At 46.0% G+C, this 21,285-nt stretch overlaps 1 protein-coding gene across 1 annotated transcript in view; it reads left to right on the top strand.

The window, feature by feature from the left end:
• FDXACB1 (ferredoxin-fold anticodon binding domain containing 1) overlaps positions 1-21,285 on the top strand; it is a 24,338-nt gene extending 3,053 nt beyond the window's left edge. Inside the window, exons 2-6 of the mRNA XM_040325409.1 lie at positions 5,186-5,366; positions 7,628-7,784; positions 13,118-13,321; positions 15,592-15,750; positions 19,235-21,285. Of these exons, the coding sequence (XP_040181343.1) occupies positions 5,201-5,366; positions 7,628-7,784; positions 13,118-13,321; positions 15,592-15,750; positions 19,235-20,381 (1,833 nt within the window). The 5' untranslated portion in view covers positions 5,186-5,200 and the 3' untranslated portion in view covers positions 20,382-21,285. The remainder of the gene's footprint in view (positions 1-5,185; positions 5,367-7,627; positions 7,785-13,117; positions 13,322-15,591; positions 15,751-19,234) is intronic.

Raw genomic sequence — 21,285 nt, 5'->3', positions numbered from 1 at the left:
TGGGGGTTAATAGTGTGTCCGCTGAGACCAGTGCTGGGGGTTAATAGTGCGTCCGCTGAGACCAGTGCTGGGGGTTAATAGTGCGTCCGCTGAGACCAGTGCTGGGGGTTAATAGTGCGTCCGCTGAGACCAGTGCTGGGGGTTAATAGTGCGCCTACTGAGACCAGTGCTGGGGGTTAATAGTGCGTCTGCTGAGACCAGTGCTGGGGGTTAATAGTGCTTGCGCTGAGACCAGTGCTGGGGGTTAATAGTGTGTCTGCTGAGACCAGTGCTGGGGGTTAATAGTGCGTCTGCTGAGACCAGTGCGGGGGGTTAATAGTGCGTCCGCTGAGACCAGTGCTGGGGGTTAATAGTGTGTCTGCTGAGACCAGTGCTGGGGGTTAATAGTGCGTCTGCTGAGACCAGTGCTGGGGGTTAATAGTGCGTCCGCTGAGACCAGTGCTGGGGGTTAATAGTGCTTGCGCTGAGACCAGTGCTGGGGGTTAATAGTGCTTGCGCTGAGACCAGTGCTGGAGGTTAATAGTGTGTTTGCTGAGACCAGTGCTGGGGGTTAATAGTGCTTGCGCTGAGACCAGTGCTGGGGGTTAATAGTGTGTCTGCTGAGACCAGTGCTGGGGGGTTAATAGTGCTTGCGCTGAGACCAGTGCTGGGGGTTAATAGTGCGTCTGCTGAGACCAGTGCTGGAGGTTAATAGTGTGTTTGCTGAGACCAGTGCTGGGGGTTAATAATGCGTCCACTGAGACCAGTGCTGGGGGTTAATAGTGCGTCTGCTGAGACCAGTGCTGGAGGTTAATAGTGTGTTTGCTGAGACCAGTGCTGGGGGTTAATAGTGCTTGCGCTGAGACCAGTGCTGGGGGTTAATAGTGTGTCCGCTGAGACCAGTGCTGGGGGTTAATAGTGCGTCCGCTGAGACCAGTGCTGGGGGTTAATAGTGTGTCCGCTGAGACCAGTGCTGGGGGTTAATAGTGCGTCCGCTGAGACCAGTGCTGGGGGTTAATAGTGCGTCCGCTGAGACCAGTGCTGGGGGTTAATAGTGCGCCTACTGAGACCAGTGCTGGGGGTTAATAGTGCGTCTGCTGAGACCAGTGCTGGGGGTTAATAGTGCTTGCGCTGAGACCAGTGCTGGGGGTTAATAGTGTGTCCGCTGAGACCAGTGCTGGGGGTTAATAGTGCGTCCGCTGAGACCAGTGCTGGGGGTTAATAGTGTGTCTGCTGAGACCAGTGCTGGGGGGTTAATAGTGCTTGCGCTGAGACCAGTGCTGGGGGTTAATAGTGCGTCTGCTGAGACCAGTGCTGGGGGTTAATAGTGTGTCCGCTGAGACCAGTGCTGGGGGTTAATAGTGCGTCCGCTGAGACCAGTGCTGGGGGTTAATAGTGTGTCTGCTGAGACCAGTGCTGGGGGTTAATAGTGCGTCAGCTGAGACCAGTGCTGGGGGTTAATAGTGTGTCCACTGAGACCAGTGCTGGGGGTTAATAGTGCGTCTGCTGAGACCAGTGCTGGGGGTTAATAGTGTGTCCGCTGAGACCAGTGCTGGGGGTTAATAGTGCGTCCGCTGAGACCAGTGCTGGGGGTTAATAGTGCGTCTGCTGAGACCAGTGCTGGGGGTTAATAGTGCGTCCGCTGAGACCAGTGCTGGGGGTTAATAGTGCGTCCGCTGAGACCAGTGCTGGGGGTTAATAGTGCGTCCGCTGAGACCAGTGCTGGGGGTTAATAGTGCGCCTACTGAGACCAGTGCTGGGGGTTAATAGTGCGTCTGCTGAGACCAGTGCTGGGGGTTAATAGTGCTTGCGCTGAGACCAGTGCTGGGGGTTAATAGTGTGTCCGCTGAGACCAGTGCTGGGGGTTAATAGTGTGTCCGCTGAGACCAGTGCTGGGGGTTAATAGTGCGTCTGCTGAGACCAGTGCTGGGGGTTAATAGTGCGTCTGCTGAGACCAGTGCTGGGGGGTTAATAGTGCGTCTGCTGAGACCAGTGCTGGGGGTTAATAGTGCGTCTGCTGAGACCAGTGCTGGGGGTTAATAGTGCGTCCGCTGAGACCAGTGCTGGGGGTTAATAGTGCGTCCGCTGAGACCAGTGCTGGGGGTTAATAGTGCGTCCGCTGAGACCAGTGCTGGGGGTTAATAGTGCGTCCGCTGAGACCAGTGCTGGGGGTTAATAGTGCGTCCGCTGAGACCAGTGCTGGGGGTTAATAGTGCGTCTGCTGAGACCAGTGCTGGGGGTTAATAGTGCTTGCGCTGAGACCAGTGATGGGGGTTAATAGTGTGTCCGCTGAGACCAGTGCTGGGGGTTAATAGTGTGTCCGCTGAGACCAGTGCTGGGGGTTAATAGTGCGTCTGCTGAGACCAGTGCTGGGGGTTAATAGTGCGTCCGCTGAGACCAGTGCTGGGGGTTAATAGTGCGTCTGCTGAGATCAGTGCTGGGGGTTAATAGTGCGTCCGCTGAGACCAGTGCTGGGGGTTAATAGTGCGTCCGCTGAGACCAGTGCTGGGGGTTAATAGTGCGTCCGCTGAGACCAGTGCTGGGGGTTAATAGTGCGTCTGCTGAGACCAGTGCTGGGGGTTAATAGTGCGCCTACTGAGACCAGTGCTGGGGGTTAATAGTGCGTCTGCTGAGACCAGTGCTGGGGGTTAATAGTGCTTGCGCTGAGACCAGTGCTGGGGGTTAATAGTGTGTCCGCTGAGACCAGTGCTGGGGGTTAATAGTGTGTCCGCTGAGACCAGTGCTGGGGGTTAATAGTGCGTCCGCTGAGACCAGTGCTGGAGGTTAATAGTGCGTCCACTGAGACCAATGCTGGGGGTTAATAGTGCGTCCGCTGAGACCAGTGCTGGAGGTTAATAGTGTGTTTGCTGAGACCAGTGCTGGGGGTTAATAATGCGTCCACTGAGACCAGTGCTGGGGGTTAATAGTGCGTCCGCTGAGACCAGTGCTGGAGGTTAATAGTGTGTTTGCTGAGACCAGTGCTGGGGGTTAATAGTGCATCCACTGAGACCAGTGCTGGGGGTTAATAGTGCGTCCGCTGAGACCAGTGCTGGAGGTTAATAGTGTGTTTGCTGAGACCAGTGCTGGGGGTTAATAATGCGTCCACTGAGACCAGTGCTGGGGGTTAATAGTGCATCCACTGAGACCAGTGCTGGGGGTTAATAGTGCGTCCGCTGAGACCAGTGCTGGGGGTTAATAGTGCGTCTGCTGAGACCAGTGCTGGGGGTTAATAGTGTGTTTGCTGAGACCAGTGCTGGGGGTTAATAATGCGTCCACTGAGACCAGTGCTGGGGGTTAATAGTGCGTCCGCTGAGACCAGTGCTGGAGGTTAATAGTGCGTCTGTTGAGACCAGTGCTGGAGGTTAATAGTGCGTCCGCTGAGACCAGTGCTGGGGGTTAATAGTGCGTCCGCTGAGACCAGTGCTGGAGGTTAATAGTGTGTTTGCTGAGACCAGTGCTGGGGGTTAATAGTGCGTCCACTGAGACCAGTGCTGGGGGTTAATAGTGCGTCCGCTGAGACCAGTGCTGGGGGTTAATAGTGCGTCCGCTGAGACCAGTGCTGGAGGTTAATAGTGCGTCTGCTGAGACCAGTGCTGGGGGTTAATAGTGCTTGCGCTGAGACCAGTGCTGGGGGTTAATAGTGTGTCCGCTGAGACCAGTGCTGGGGGTTAATAGTGTGTCCGCTGAGACCAGTGCTGGGGGTTAATAGTGCGTCCGCTGAGACCAGTGCTGGAGGTTAATAGTGCGTCCACTGAGACCAATGCTGGGGGTTAATAGTGCGTCCGCTGAGACCAGTGCTGGAGGTTAATAGTGTGTTTGCTGAGACCAGTGCTGGGGGTTAATAATGCGTCCACTGAGACCAGTGCTGGGGGTTAATAGTGCGTCCGCTGAGACCAGTGCTGGAGGTTAATAGTGTGTTTGCTGAGACCAGTGCTGGGGGTTAATAGTGCATCCACTGAGACCAGTGCTGGGGGTTAATAGTGCGTCCGCTGAGACCAGTGCTGGGGGTTAATAGTGCGTCCGCTGAGACCAGTGCTGGAGGTTAATAGTGTGTTTGCTGAGACCAGTGCTGGGGGTTAATAATGCGTCCACTGAGACCAGTGCTGGGGGTTAATAGTGCATCCACTGAGACCAGTGCTGGGGGTTAATAGTGCGTCCGCTGAGACCAGTGCTGGGGGTTAATAGTGCGTCTGCTGAGACCAGTGCTGGGGGTTAATAGTGTGTTTGCTGAGACCAGTGCTGGGGGTTAATAATGCGTCCACTGAGACCAGTGCTGGGGGTTAATAGTGCGTCCGCTGAGACCAGTGCTGGAGGTTAATAGTGCGTCTGTTGAGACCAGTGCTGGAGGTTAATAGTGCGTCCGCTGAGACCAGTGCTGGGGGTTAATAGTGCGTCCGCTGAGACCAGTGCTGGAGGTTAATAGTGTGTTTGCTGAGACCAGTGCTGGGGGTTAATAGTGCGTCCACTGAGACCAGTGCTGGGGGTTAATAGTGCGTCCGCTGAGACCAGTGCTGGGGGTTAATAGTGCGTCCGCTGAGACCAGTGCTGGAGGTTAATAGTGTGTTTGCTGAGACCAGTGCTGGAGGTTAATAGTGTGTCTGCTGAGACCAGTGCTGGGGGTTAATAGTGTGTTTGCTGAGACCAGTGCTGGGGGTTAATAGTGCGTCTGCTGAGACCAGTGCTGGGGGTTAGTGTGTCTGCTGAGACCAGTGCTGGGGGTTAGTGTGTCTGCTGAGACCAGTGCTGTGGGTTAATAGTGCGTCCGCTGAGACCAGTGCTGGGGGTTAATAGTGCGTCCGCTGAGACCAGTGCTGGGGGTTAATAGTGCGTCCGCTGAGACCAGTGCTGGGGGTTAATAGTGCGTCCGCTGAGACCAGTGCTGGGGGTTAATAGTGCGTCCGCTGAGACCAGTGCTGGGGGTTAATAGTGCGTCCGCTGAGACCAGTGCTGGGGGTTAATAGTGCGTCCGCTGAGACCAGTGCTGGGGGTTAATAGTGCGTCCGCTGAGACCAGTGCTGGGGGTAAATGACTGTAGTGCATAAAATCCGCATAGGTGTGAACCAGGCCTTATGGCTAGCACAGTCTTCCTGGTGGCCGATATGATGTTCTAGACACTCTGAATAGATTCAGAAACCACTGCATTAAAATTTAGTCTAAGTTTGTTCTTACATTTTATCTCTAGTACTTTCCGTTTCCCTTAACACAGGATTGGAGCAGAAAGATGCCGTGTATCTTGTTAGTGGGCGAAGGGAACTTTTCTTATTCTGCATCCCTCTCTGACTTCATCCAAGGGAAGGATCTCATTGTTGCGACTTGTTATGAGACAGAAGATTCAATATCCAAACAGCCTCTCTCATCTACCAATGTGGAGCAGCTCAGAAAAAACGGTAAAAAGGAATACATTATACCTCTCATCATTATTAACCCATTCATTTCTGTTATTGCTGGAAGTCCAGCAGTGATCGCTTTTAGAACTGGTTTGGCTTGGCGCACACAAGAAACTCCCTGAGCTCTAGTCTAGCCTATCTCTAGTCTTAAAGTGATTTGCAGAAGTCCTAGTAAACTTGCTTATATTTTTTATGACCTGTCATGTTGTAAAACGTTATTATTACAAGTGATTGCCAAGGCATTGTGTTTGAAACCCTTGTAGTCCCCTCTGATGATGGCAAATGCAGGGCACCGAAGAAATGTCTGTAGAAGCCGTTGTGAGATGGACCACCACCCGCATGTCCCCATCTCTGATACTCTTACATTGCGTAGTTGGTGGTACCGAGTGAGCAGGGTATAATTTCCTGAATCCCTGCCTCAGAATCGTGTTTCTATTAGCCCTCAGAAGTCGAGACAATTCTTGAACAGAATCCAGCGCTGTGCACATCTGCAGCTGCTCCTCTCCCCTCTCATGGCTTTTACAGGCTTGGCTAAGAGCAGCGGGAACCATTGGGTCCTGGTGCTGTCAGTCAAAACCTGTGAACAGAGCACAGAGGTTGAGCTGGGCTGTGTGTCTGAACAGACGTAAAACAGCCCAGCTCGGGATCGAGTACACACGAGTGCCCCAATAAAAAGCAGCGTTCTGTGGTAGGCACTCAGGGAGGGGGAAGAGCAAGGAGTGACATCAAGGGACCCCAGAAGAGGAGGATCAGGGTTGCTCTGTGCACAACCATTGCCCATAGCAGCCAAGTCACTGTTCTGCCTCTCGTGCCCGCGACCGCCAGTCACGAGCTTTGGCACCCCCGCAGTGTAGCTCCGATAAGCCCCCTGCCCACAGATCCCCCACAACCACTGCCCAGGGCTGTGGGGGAAAGCCCCCCCCCCCATGTTGAGGGCATGTGGTTCTTTGGCGGAGAGCCCCTGCCCAAAAGCAGCCACCCCACTATGTTGAGGGCAAGTTGCCTGGTATGGTTCAGGAGGGGGGGCGCGCTCGCCTGGTATGGACTGGGTGGGAACCCCACACAATTTTTTTCATAGATTTTTTTATCTGTATTGCAGTACATTACAGCCGCGAGCAGAGAATGACAGCGCATCGGGGAAGATTGCCTGCCGCCTGTCACATCAGGGAGCCGGTGTGTTGTCACATTCTGCTCCCCATCACAGAATGCTCCGGAAGTCACGTTCTGTCGCCGCCATCTTGCTACACCCCACACTCCTGCATAGTAATGATAGAGTGTGAAGGGGGCAAGCGGACATCTTGTTACACCCATCTGAGTTTTAGATTTCACACTTATTTTCAACACAAAACTGAGCTTTTATGCTTAAATACAGTGGCCCAGATTCTCAAAGGAGATGCGACGGCAGGTCGTATCTATGCGCCTGATTCATAGAATCAGTTACGCATAGATTTCTATTAGATCCGACCGGCATAAGTCTGTTACGCCGTCGGATCTTAACTGCATATTTACGCTGGCCGCTAGGGGAGTGTACGCTGATTTACGCCTAGAAATATGTAAATCAGCTAGATACGCGAATTCACTAACGTATGCCAGGCCGACACAGTACAGATACGCCGTTTACGTTAGGCTTTTCCCGGCGTAAAGTTACCCCTGCTATATGAGGCATACATGCGGCGTACCAATGTTAAGTATGGACGTCGTTCCCGCGTCGAATTTTGAATATTTTACGTCGTTTGCGTAAGTCGTCCGTGAATAGGGCTTGACGTCATTTACGTTCACGTCGAAACCAATACGTCCTTGCGGCGTACTTTGGAGCAATGCACACTGGGATATTCCACGGACGGCGCATGCGCCGTTCGTGAAAAACGTCAATCACGTCGGGTCACAAGTTATTTACATAAAACACACACCCCTGTTCCAAATTTGAATTAGGCGGGCTTACGCCGGCCTATTTACGATACGCCGCCGCAACGTACGGAGCAAGTGCTTTGAGAATACAGCACTTGCCCATCTTAGTTGCGGAGGCGTAACGTAATGAGGATACGTTACGCCGGCACAAAAATACGCCGATCTACGAGAATCTGGCCCAGTGTTTTTAAATCCGACGAACGTTTAGATGTTAATTTCTGCGATATGGAGCAGAATGTGACACTGCACCGGGGAGGGTCAGGGGCCAGTAGATTTGTACCGCGTTACATGTTACACCCCTTTTTTTATTTATTTTTTTATTTATGACTTTTTCTGTGTTTGTACTACAACAGGAGCTCTGGTATACTTTGAAGTGGATGCTACAAGACTAAAAGATTATGTTTTCCTAACTAATCATCTTTATGACCGCATTATCTTTAATTTCCCACATTGTGGGAGGAAGGCTGGAGTAAGGAAGAACAGGGATTTGCTCTGGAAGTTTTTTCTTAGGTCAGTAAGTATCCTTTTTAATGAAGTGGACACGTGTTTGTGCTTTTATAATCTTATCCTGAATGTGTAAAAGATTCTATCAGCAGCTCCATCTAAATCTTATCTCTCCTTTAGAGGACTCTTACATCCCCCCTACACCCCCTGTATTCTCCTTTACAATGTTATATTCTTCCCTAGAATGTTTTCTACCTCTTCATTGCCAGCTCATGTCTTCACCAACAAATTGCACACACAGTCAGAGGACATTCCGAGAAAGCTCATCTAAAGCACACAGAAGGCATATGATGACCCAGCACACAAACACTTTATAATAGCACTATTATTGTTGCATTAACCACTTTCATACCAGGCACTTACGCACCTTCCCGCCCAAGCCAATTTTCAGCCTTCAGCGCTGTTGCACTTTGAATGACAATTGCGCGGTCATGCTACACTGTACCCAAACAAAATTGGCGTCCTTTTTTCCCCACAAATAGAGATTTCTTTTGGTGGTATTTGATCACCTCTGCGATTTATTTTTTTGTGCAACAACTAAAAAAAGACTGAAAATTTTGAAAAAAATTAAGTTTTTATTTTTTTCTGTAATTTTTTTGTAAATAAGTAAGTTTTCTCTTTCAATTACGGGCACTGATATGGCAGCACTGATGGGCACTGATGCGGTGGCACTGATGGACACCGATGGTGTAGTACTGATGGGCACTGATAGGCCGCGCTGGTGGGCGGCACTCATGGGCGGCACTCATAGGTGGCACAGATGGGCGGCACTGATGGGTACTTATGGGTTGCACAGATGGGCACTGATAGGTGGGCACTGGGCATGGATGGGCACTGTGGGGTGGCACTGATGGACACTGTGGGGTGGCACTGATGGACACTGTGGGGTGGCTCTGATGGACACTGAGAGGTGGCACTGATGGATCCATGTTGCCAGTCAGTGCCCATTTGTGGGCACTGATTGGCATCTTTTTTTTTTTTTTTACTGCCTTTTTTTTTTCCTTATTTATTTTTATTTTTTGCCCTTTCCTGGTGGTCCAGTGTGGGCTTCCCTGGTGGTCCAGTGTGGGCATCCACGGGGGGGCTGCGCTGATAAACAATCAGCGTGAACCCCCCCTGTCAGGAGAGCCGCCGATCGGCTCTCCTGTACTCGCGTCTGTCAGACGCGAGTGAGGAAGAGCCATCAACGGCTCTTCCTGTTTACATCGTGATCAGCCGGAGGCTCTTTACCGAGATCGGAGATGCAGGGTGTCAGAACGGGCGCGCGCCGGCATGAAATCCTGCAGGACATCAATAGACGTCCAGTCAGGATTTCAGAACCACTTCCCGGACGTCAATCTGCTATTGACTGGGCGGAAAGTGGTTAAAGGACAAATTCACCTTTAAAAAAAAAAAAAATTCACTTTTTTTTTGGGAGCCTGTAAAGCTGGGGTCAGCAACCTTTTTACACTTAAGGGCCGGATTCAATGTATGTGAATCATGAAGAGCTGCATTTACCTGCTAATAAATGAAGATAATAATCTGGACTCCTTTACATTACACAACCCCACACCTCTGGACCCTTTTACATTACACAGCCCCCCCCCCCACGAACATTACCCCATGTTATGATTTAAAATTGCGCACTTTCATGGAATAGCGTCAAACTACGGTACCTAAAAAATCTCCATGGGCGTCGCTTTATGATTGCTCTCACTCTGGCGATACTTCTCATGTGGGGTTTGAACTAGGGTTGCCACCTTTTCCTCAAGCCAAACCTGAACATGCCACTGCATACGGTGGTGGGTGTGGCCATATTGTGGGAGGGGCCTCAAGGGGCATGATTAAATAAAACAAAATAATTATATTTACCTATAAAATCAAAAAAGAGTCTCACTGACATAAATAAACCTCAGCACAATAATTTAAACAAAAAAAAAAGCGCTTCCATTACTACAGAGGTAAGTGCAGTGGAGATCAGGGGCATTAGTTCACCTTTTCATTTTCATTAAGTACAGAGGGTATTACAGTATGTGTAGGAAGGGAGTGCAGAATTTTCAGCAGTATGTACAAGAGTGTGGCCCGTATGTTGGTATGTGTAGGAAAGGAGTGACATTAGACATTATGTACAAGAAATGAGTGCAGAGAGTAGGTAATACTTGCAGGAAAGGAGTGAAGAGGGTGTAACAGTGACCAGTATGTGCAGCAGAGGAGTGCTGATGGTATGATGGAGGGCAGTATGTACAGGAGAGGAGTGTGGAGGGCATGATGGGGGCAGTATGTGCAGGAGAGGAGTGTGGAGGGTATGGTGGGGGCAGTATGTACGGGAGAGGAGTGTGGAGGGTATGATGGGGGCAGTATGTGCAGGAGAGGAGTGTGGAGGGTATGATGGGGGCAGTATGTGCAGGAGAGGAGTGTGGAGGGTATGATGGGGGCAGTATGTGCAGGAGAGGAGTGTGGAGGGTACGGTGGCTGTGTTTTGATGGCACGGTGGCTGCGTTTTGCATATTTACTTGGTGCAGATATAATGTGCTCAGCAAAATCTGGTAGATGAGGATAAGAGGCTTTACAGAGAGGGTGGATGTTTTACACAAGCATGAACATTGCAGATGATGCAAATAATGGTGCATCAGGAGCCCTTAGACAATGACACCATTTACTGAATCACAGAAAGTCTCTGATTTCCTAGATATCTTACTAGTATGTGTATCACTGATGAAGGTACATTTCATAGCGTTATGTGCATCAATGTCCCTGTGTAACAAAATATAAAATCAAAAAGAACAACACAACAAAGCAGAAATAAAGAGGTTTATTGGCTACCATGCACAGCAGCCCCAGATTTTGCACTCTCTAGTTTTAGTAAATCGGCTTCTAACAGAAAGGGAAAAAATGGCACAAAGACCACCCAAGCAACATATCAATAATGGCAGCAATGAATACAAGATAATTGTAGAACTAAAAGTCCCAGCAATAAATGAAAGGGGTCAGTTCTTTGCACCAGTGGCAGCTTCCTTGGAAGTTGAAGCAAACTCTGGAAAAACAGGTAAAAGAGAGGTAAGGCGCACCAGACTAAATGCAGCATGTGCTGAACAATTTATTTAAAAGTAAAATAAGCCAAATGGCTACTCACATAATAGAAGTGAGAATCAGGCAAATATGGATAATATTGATGGAGTCCATAGTCACTGTGCGGTCCAGAGTAACATAAAGAGCGGCGTTCTGGAAAACTGCAAAAGGATGGAACTGCAGAGCGGCCTCTTCAACCAGTCTGATGGCTTAGCTGGACGCCGTACGTCCTCGAAGATGCCTGGGAACCGGAACTGCGTACCAGCATGTAACGCAAGCTCGAGAAGGTCCGTAAACCGGAAGTGACGCTAGGACGTGTCCGATGATTCGTTTTACAGCTTCCGCTGTTTCTTCAGATCTAGTTGGTGATTCAGGATGTCAATCATTTATAAGCCAACATCGGCAATAATAATAGCTTGTTTACTATTACGGACATCGTCACTTTATTGTTGCAATGACCCAGCAGAGAGCGGACTTCAGCCCTCTCTCTGCTAAAAACGGGTCACAGGAGTGCAAAACTACACTACACTCCTGTGATCCATGGGAGAAGTACAGCCAAGCGAGTTTTGACTGGACTTCTTCTTTTAACTGCTTGCCGACCAGCCGCCGTCATTATACGGCGGCAGGGCGCCACGATCCAGCGAACCGTCGTAGCTGTACGTCGGTCCCTTTAAGTGGGATAGCAGGCATACGCACGCCGTTGGAGGCGGGGGTGCCAATGCTCGTGGCCGCGATAACCGCCTGCCACGCGCGATCACGGGCACGAAAGGCAGAACAGGGACATGTGTGTAAACACACACATCCCAGTTCTGTGAGGAGAGAGAGATATTGTGAGTTTCTTCGAGCTGGGAACCACAATCTCTCATCTCCTATATGAGAGAAGTCTATTGCGCTACTGCGAGTAATGGAACGTGTACCACGTGAACAAAAGAGTATATGAATTACTGAAGCTGCTAAATCTAAAGGTGCACAAAAACCATAAACATATATGATTAAAAAGTGATCAGCGCTATATCAGCGTATATGTGAAAAAACACAATAAACAATAAAAAAAAATGGCTTAGGAGCCAACACTCAGTGAGCTGTGCAGTGATCTGATGGGCTACAGCAGCAAAAACACCCAAAAGTGTGCCTATCGGATGGGCTACAGCAGCCAAACCACACTGTATGGTTTGGCTGCTGTAGCCCATCCGATAGGCACACTTTTGTGCCTATCGGATAGGCTACAGCTCACTGAGTGTTGGCTCCTAAGCCATTTTTTTTATTGTCTTTTTTCACATATACTGTAGCGCTGATCACTTTTTAATCATCTCATCTCCTATAGTCAGTCCCATCCCCCGCAGTTAGAACACACACATGGGAAACAAAGTTAACCCCTTGCTCGCCTCCTAGTGTTAACCCCTTTTTTGCCAGTGACATTTACACAATAATCAGTGCATTTTTATAGCACTAATCGCTGTATAAATGCCAATGGTCCCAAAAATGTGTCAAAAGTGTCCAATATGTCCACCATAATGTCGCAGTCCCGATAAAAATCACAGATCACCGCCGTTACTAGTAAAAAAAAATAATAATAATAAAAATGCCATAAATCTATCTTCTGTTTTGTAGACGCTATAACTTTTGCGCAAACCAATCAATATACGCTTTTTGAGATTTTTATTGCCAAAAATATGTAGAAGAATACGTATAGGCTTAAACTTCGGAAAAAAAATTGCTTTTTTTTTAAAACAAATGTTACAAAATATTGTGTTTTTCCAAAATTGCTGCTCTTTTTTGGTTTATAGCGCAAAAAATAAAAACCGCAGAGATGATCAAATGCCACCAAAAGAAAGCTCTATTTGTGGGGAAAAAAGGACGTCTGTTTGAGTACAACATCTCATGACCACGCAATTGTCAGTTAAATTGACACAGTGCCTGGTCATTGAGCAGCCAATTCTTTCGGGGCTGAAGTGGTTAAGCTGTGGCTAACTGACCTTCCATGTGATGGTGCCTGCTTAGTTCTAGGTTCAACACCACTTGGCAGAGCCAGAACTAGGACTATAAGGGCGGCATTATGACCTCCAATTTAAGAAGCATTCTTCCCACTGACCACCACCAATGGAAGGGGCATTTTCCCAATGACCACTAATGGTCTACTCTTAGCTGGGGTTCCCTGAGGCCTGAAAATGATTGCAAAGGATCCTTTAGGGTAAAAGGATGGAGGAGAAAGGCTGAACTATAGTGACATTATATTTAAGTATATTAAAAGCATGCACTAACTACACATTATTTGTTTATTTGTTTTATAGCTGTGTGGAAGTCCTTGCTCAGAACGGAGACATTCATGTGGCTTTGTGCCAAGGACAAGGTGGCACTCCTGCTGATGAGCCTATGAGGGAGTGGCATAATAGCTGGCAAATAGTGGCTATGGCAGCAAAGGCAGGATTCATCCTAAGTGCTGTGACTCCCTTCAGTTACAACCAGTTCTGTGGTTACCAGAGCACGGGATACAGGTAAACTATAATCATAACCCAACGGTGTATGGGTTATGATTGTCTTGGTGAACAGTGGTATATATCTGAAGGGCCTTACCTGGCATCTAAATCTCCTGCATGTTTGCATGTTGTGGTTTTTTTTTTTTATCAAGGAAGCAAAGCATATGATCTACAAGTTTTACGTTTTTATTACCAACAGGCAGTTGATCAAAAGAGAAGTAAAGAAATGGTTTATTTTTTTTTGCAGATTCATACTTACCTGGGTGGATGCAGCATCGGTGCCCCGGCACCTCTACACTGAGAACTGAGCGATTGAACATCGCCCATCACTCGGTTTTCACAGCCGCATGAGCAGAGAGCTGTAGACTGTCAGTCACAGCTCTTCTCCTTTCTCGCTCCCTGGAATGCTGAGCTGTGGAGGGGGTGGAGCGGCCGTCTCAGACTCTCAGTGACTCGCTGAGAGGCTGAGCAGGGTGTCAATCCAGGCACCTGGCGGATCCCGACTGTACTGTCCTGATGACACAGAGCCTGTACTGACATTGGTGACGTCGGCAGAATTCAGCCTGCTCTCTGCTGAAAAGTCACAGGAGTGAAAAGCTAATTTCACTCCTGTGATCGATAGAAGTCCAACTAAACAAGCTTTGTCTATACTTCTCCTTTTAAGGATCTTTTACAGGTAATACCAACTATTGTTGCTGGATCTGCCGTTCTTCTGCAGAAATTCAAATTGAAAAAAAATAAACCATAATTGTTTGCCAGCTTGGCAGCCTCAATCGTAAGTGGCTTTAGGGGCCCCCTATTCTGAACTCTAAATGGTCCACCTAAAAGTGATTTGTTAACCACTGATGCATACTGGTGGGCTGAATCGCCCACCTGCTTCCATACCCCATTGGTAGCTTTTCCTATTAGATTTCCTGCTCTGACCTCTGCTGCATCATTCGGCCAAGTGAGGGGTGTCTTGCTTCCCCAGTTACATTTTCTGACAGAAGAGTCTCAGCACAGAGATTGCAGACATTAGATAGCTGGTTTGCCATTCAGCCTACCTGAACCTTATATTTGCATATCAAGAGACATTACTTTACTTTACTGGAATCCTCAAGATGGCCATATCTTCCTCACTTAGGACAAGCTTTAAAGGGTCACTAAAGGATTTTTTTTTTTTTTTTAGCTAAATGGCTTCCTTTACCCTACTGCAGTCCTGGTTTCATGTCCTCATTGTTCGTTTTTGCTCTCAAGTTGCTGTAATTCTTCTCTGTTCTGAACACTTCCTGGTTGTCTGTTTCTTGATTAAAAAAAGTCATTGGGGCTTTCTCTCTGTGGTCACTAATCAAGAAGGTGTGATTACTGTGTGTCTAAAACCCCTCAACACCAAACAGTTTCGTTTTACAAACCATCACTGCCCTGTATTGGCTCTGAGTCTCTGTACATCACAGAAGCAGGAAACGGCATGCAAAAATGAAACTGTAGGTACATTATATGATTGATTTTTAATCGTTTTTAAAAGGAATCAGTTAACTATTATGTCTCTATACCCTGTAAACAGTCATTTCAGAAAAAAAAAAATTTCCTTTACAACTCCTTTAAAGGGTCACTAAAGGAATTTTTTTTTTTAGCTAAATAGCTTCCTTTACCTTGCTGCAGTCCTGGTTTCATGTCCTCATTGTTCGTTTTTGCATTCATGTTGCTGTAAATCCTCTCTGTTCTGGACACTTCCTGGTTGCCTGTTTCCTGATGACCACAGTACTGGGAGATTTCTCACGGTGGTCACTAATCAAGTAGGTGTGAGTAAAACTAAACTGGATTGGTGCTGAGGAGTTTTAGACAAAGTATCACTGCTCTCTATTGGCTGACTGCCCTCTAGTGGCTCTCTGTACATCAGAGAACCAGGAAACAACAGCAAAAACGAAACTACACTGCAGGCACATTATATGATTGTTTTTTTATCTATTTTTAATCATTTTTAAAAGGAATCAGTTAACTATTATGTCTCTATGCCCTGTAAACAGTCATTTCAGCAAAAAAAAAAATTTCCTTTAGTGACCCTTTAAGCTTTTTCAGTAATGTCGTATCCTGTGAAATGCTAGTCCTCATATAACTGATTTACAATGTTTCTGTAACAATGTTCTTATTTTTTATTACCTTTGCTCTGCCTAAGGTGTGTGTTTTTTATATATCTGGGCAGATAGGCCTCCTGTATGCATTTTCACTTTTTGCTCTTTTTTCCTTCCTGTTTTATTTCTTTCCTTTCCCCTCACACATCTCATGCGGTAATGGTGATTCTTCCACAGAAGCCAAGAAAAGTCTTTCCATGTGAATGGCTCATTGAATCACATTTTCACCAGAAGTTTACCACTGGATAATTTGAAAGCATTATGTCTGATAGATAGACTGACAGACTCATCTGCTTCTCTCCATGACCAGGAATACTGTGACAACCAAGTATTCAGGTGATTATTTTAATGGGATGTATATGTTGTGAAAATCTCCTGTCAAGTCAAGTCATGTCATGCTCAAACCATATTGATTAAATTATACAGTATGAAAGTCAACAGACTAGCATCTCTCCCTCTAGAGAGCGGGAGAGATGTTGGCACGCAAGAAGCTTATGATAGAACACACTTTGGGTCATGAGGTCTACAGTATTGGCAAAAAAATTGTTTCAAGTTTATAAAAACTAAAATGTATTACAATGTATGTGATACTGACGGTATTCATTCAGGGTTAGCTGTCAACTGCAACATTGTAGAAAAGGATGTGTATAGATGGAAAGAAAAATAAATTAATGACCAGATGATTAAGGGCCAGTTCACACCAGAAACCCACGTTCCGTGAGCGTTTCCCCCACTGCTTTTAAAATGCACTGCAGTTAATAACTGAATGGGTAAAAAAGGAAGAGGGAAGGTGGAGAATTTGCGCTAGGTGCAAAATATAAGTGAATGAATAAATGAATGAAATTATCCTTGACGGATGTCCTGCTGCTAAACTCCACAACCCTGATATAAGGTGCAACAAAATATATACAAAAAGTGTAGCGCTGGAAAAAGAATATGCAACCATATAATCCAATGAAAAAAACGGTAAAAAAAGTATAAAACAACAAAAAATCAATCAATAGTGATACATAAAGTCCATGAGTGAGTATTCCCAAGGAGGAGAACTTCAATCAGTTCAAAATAACATCCAGTGATATGAGGAAAATGATGTGGAATCCAATACGTGAAGGCACCCGCCACCAAAAGATAGATTCAAGGTTTACCGACTAGCCAGTGACCGCCCTTCTCAGGGGGGTCAAACAAGCTTAGTAGAATGATGGACCTCGCAGGAATATTCTGGAATCCTCCCGTCTATAGTCAAGGGGTTCCGATACACGATTCCCAAATAGAGTCAGGATGTAATCCACAAAGCACTCCTGGGTGACGTCTGCTCTGTGTACCTGGCACACCACTCAGGATCTGCACAACCTCCCCTCAGATGTTTTCTCTCGCTCTTCCGGGTTATTTCCCACATGACGTAGTCACTGTAATAGTACAGTAGCACCATGCGATCCAGTTCCTGTTCATTTTATAAAATAGTGCATGCACTACTTTTGGTGTGGTATGGTGCGGTTTCAGCCTATTCAAATGAATGGGATAAAATTGCACTGCACCCGGATCACACAGGTATCGCATAGGAATGCACAGCACATTCCTGTGCAATTCATGGTGTAAACAGGCCCCTAATGCAGACACCTACAGGTTTTCCAGGAACCGTAAAACATAGGGCATGCAAACAAAAAGGTAATTTCACAACTCTCTAGCAATGTTAAAACCTGGCCTGCTCCTTCCTGCCTCCTGTGTCCTCTCTACTTTCTTATCTTTGTGAAAAGCAACCTTATTGGCTAGTAGGAAGTGGAAAGCCAACTTTTACCATTTAAGGGAGGTGCTTGATGCTTTAGGTGTTGACAGCTATGCTTTAATCTATAACTAAAGACAAACGTACCATATTTTTCGCTCCATAAGACACACCTAGGTTTTAGAGGAGGAAAACAAGAAAAAAAATATTCTGAACCACAAAGTGTAATAAAATATTTTTCAGTGCCCATAAATACAGACTGACCATTGCCATAAATGCAGAGGGACACGCAGAGTGACCATTGCCAAAAATGCAGAGTGACCATTGTCATAAATGCAGACTGACCATTGCCATAAATGCAGAGTGACACGCAAAGTGACCATTGCCATAAATGCAGAGTGACACGCAGAGTGACCATTGCCATAAATGCAGAGTGACCATTGCCATTAATGCAGAGTGACCTCATGTTATCTCATCTGGCTGACAGAAGACAGAGCAGCCCGAGCGGCCGAATGCTTTGTCTTCTGTCTCAGGCACAGTGTCATGCCCAGTCAGGAGATCGCCTGGTGCCCACGAGGGGTATGGATGTCTGTCCCCGCGCTCTCCTGCCTCTCTTCCTGCGGGGAACATTGCGGTTGGCGGCAGGGCAGTGCCTGTCGTATATTTGCACCATAAGACAGAAAAAATTGCGTCTTATGGTGCCGAAAATACGGTAGTTATGGGATAGATTTCAGAGGGATTCGAATGCTTATCAGTTTTTATTGCTCTCTGTGACCCCGCTAGAGATTCACCCTCTCTGTGTCCCGTTTACCATTACCATTAAAAGTGAAAGTAAAAGAAAATCAAAAATGTTGGGTTGTCCCCAGAAAGGTAATGGAGGAGAAATCTTCCAATAGGGTCACTAGTTCTGGTGATGTGGGGCTCCCCGTGGAATTCTCTTAATTTGCAGGGATTTACTCTCACTTCCTGTTGAACTTCATTTTTCTCAGCACGTCGTTGTGTTTTACGTCACCGCATTGGACACGATCGGATCTTTAACCGATGGTGTGTAGGCAAGACTGATGAAAGTCAGCTTCATCGGATATCTGATGAAAAAATCCATTGGTTTGTTTTCATCAGACGAACCGATAGTGTGTACAAGGCATAACGTTGAGAACTGAAAACCGAGCCATAGAACACCGCTGATTGCTCGGTTTTCATAGCTCTGTGCGCAGAGAGCTGCTGATTTGTCTGCTCTGCCCCCTCTTTGCTCACTGGAGTGCTGGGCTGTGGAGAGGGCAGAAACAGCTGGCTCAGGCTCTTAGCGGCTTGCTGAGAGGCTGAGCTGGGTGTCGGTCCAGGCATGTGGACAGATCCTGACTCTATGGTCGTGGTGACGCCTGAGCCTGGACTGAACTAGAGCCCGCTCTCTGCTGAAAACAAACTGCACTCCTATAAACCACGGGAGAAGTACAGCCAAACGAGCTTTGGTTGGCTGTACTTTTTTTTTTAAAGAGGAACTTTTGCCCCAAAAACATTTTATATGCTGAAGAAAGATAAAACCTACTGTATGTTATTTTCTTTCTGTGTGGGGAGTGTTCCTCTCACATCCTGTCACACCATGTATGAAGATTAGAGGAATATTCAATAAAGGTATAACTGCATTAAAAATCTCAACTCTATTAAAATCAAAATAGCATTTGTTGATGTCTCTGTAAAAATTTTCCTCAGATCCTTTCCTGGTCTCCACACAGGAAGTACAGAGGAATATATTTCAAGTGAAGCAGCAGTGCAAGCCTGAGAAAAGTTCCAAAGTCTTCTGCCTTTACTTTGGATTTTAACATTTGATTGCCTCAAGCTATAGAATAAGCAGTTAAAGTGTTAAAAGAAACTCATGGGCTTATTTTAAGGTGTAACTTTCCTGGAAAGCTGCCCAATCACTCCTACATTGGGCACTGAAGATCCTTTTTTTTTTTTTTTCGATCATTAGCGATCGGAACATCATTTATTGTTCAGCCAAAAATCTGAATATTAATGTGTTTTTTTTTGTGAAAACAATTTGGTTCAGCAGTGCAAAGGATTGAAGATGTTGTAATCTTTTTTTTCTGTTTTCTCCTTTAGGGACTTAATTGGAAGAGAGCGATTCCATCCCGTCAATCTGCTGTATGATGATATTATTGAACATTTTCAAACAAACTTTACTTTAAACACTTTGGATGATAAGTTTCCTCTCATTTGTGACGTGTCCAGTTTCTCAAGTGTTTTTAAGTGTCCCGAGTCCTGGCAAAATGTTTTCCATGTAACGGATAGACACCAGATTGGATGTGGAAGTGTTAATGGTACACAAGGGAGCCATACGAGTTGTTCTCAGCATAATGTTACTGAAGATTCAGTTCATAATTCCACAGCTAACAGCAGTGGTCTAAGTTATTTAAGGCCTTCCTTGACTTCTTTCATTAAAGACATAGCTCAGAGATGCAGCCTTATACCAGATACTCTCAATGTGCTCAGTGGACCTGTTTTCAGAAAATGTTTAATCTCCCCATGGATGATGCCGGTCTACGAAGAACTTGTCTTGTTTCTGTGCTCTCCAAGTGACACAAAGGCAAGTCAGCTCAAGCTGGTGATGGAAACCATTGGGAATGTTGTGGCCTCTATTGCAAAATCAGTTTTGCTGAATGATGAACTGGATTCCAGTGAACAACCTTTAAATGTCCACGGCTTACATTTTCATCAAAAGACTAGTGTTTATTATTTCATAAACATGTCTCCAGGTGATTCTGATAAGATGATTGGAGCAATCAGGATAGTTACCTCTGAAGAATTGAGCAGTGATCATAGCTTTATTATAATAACTCTTAATCTGGATTTATTGGCCATGTGTCTTTTGGGCATTGAAGACTGGAGACTGCTTTGGACAGATGATGAGCGATTCATACAACAGTTCAGTCAAGGAAAGTTAAAACCATTTAAGACGTTTTCTCTCTACCCTCCATGTTATACCCATGATGTTAGTTTCTGGGTTGAAGATGGTGCTGTGTTTGATGAGAATGAGTTTCACAACATAACTCGGAGAGTGTCTTGGGGAAACATTGTTACCATCGAGCTGCTGGAACAGTATGAGGATGGAAAAATGGGAAAAACCAGTCGGTGTTATAGGATGACCTATCAGTCTTGTGATCAAGCTCTAAGTTATGAATCGGCATTAAAAATTCAACTGCAGTTAAGGGAAGAGCTGGGAAGATGTTTACATATTACTCTGAGATAGACGCACTTTAGGGTGAATGGAAATATAGTCCGTTATGGTCAGGTACAGACTGGAGTTTTGTAGGCGTTGGTTATTTGTGTCCCTTCAACACAAATCTTTAGTGGCCAAATGGTCATGTATTGTTAAAGGAAATGTGTATTAGGAGAACATAGAGGCTGCCATCGCTGAAAATGATAGTCGCTTGTTATGATGATACAGTGGCTTAATGTACAGTATATGTAAATCCTTACCTTGTATAACAGCTCATTCAGGTGAAAATGCAAGGCAAAACATTTATTTATTATATATATATATGTATATTTCAGTATAAATGAGTACACCCCTTTTGAAAAGTAAGAATTCAATCAACATTTCAAAGAACACAAGAGCAGTTTCCCAAATTTTGACAAAACTGAGTTTTATAGAACATTTGTTTAGCTCCATTAGATGAAAGTAAGGTTAATAATATAACTTGGATTACAAAATCTTCAGTTTTACTCAAATGAGTTGATGCAAAAATGAATATACCCCACAACAAAAACGACTACATCTAGTATTTTGTATGACTTCCATGATTTGTAAGGACAGCACCAAGTTGGCGAGATATTTTAACATCTATCTTTTTCCATTCTTTAAGAATTACCTCTTTTAGAGCCTGGATGCTGTATGGAGAGTGATGCTAAACTTATCTCTTTAGAATTCCCCGTGTTTTGGATCATTTGTCATGTTGGAAAAGTGCATGACAACCAATGGCAAGGAGTGATGGTAGGTAGCATCTTCTCTCTCAATATAGAGCAGTACATCTGTGAATTTATGATACCATTAAAAGAAATGCAGCTCCCTGACACCAACAGCACTCGTGCAGTCCCACAGAAGCACACAGCCACCACCATGTTTCACTGTAGGCACCATGCATTTTTCTTTG

The sequence above is a fragment of the Rana temporaria genome, chromosome 10 (genome assembly GCF_905171775.1).
Source record: "Rana temporaria chromosome 10, aRanTem1.1, whole genome shotgun sequence".
NCBI classification, from domain to species: Eukaryota; Metazoa; Chordata; class Amphibia; order Anura; family Ranidae; genus Rana; species Rana temporaria.
This window is presented reverse-complemented; position numbering and strand designations above follow the sequence as displayed.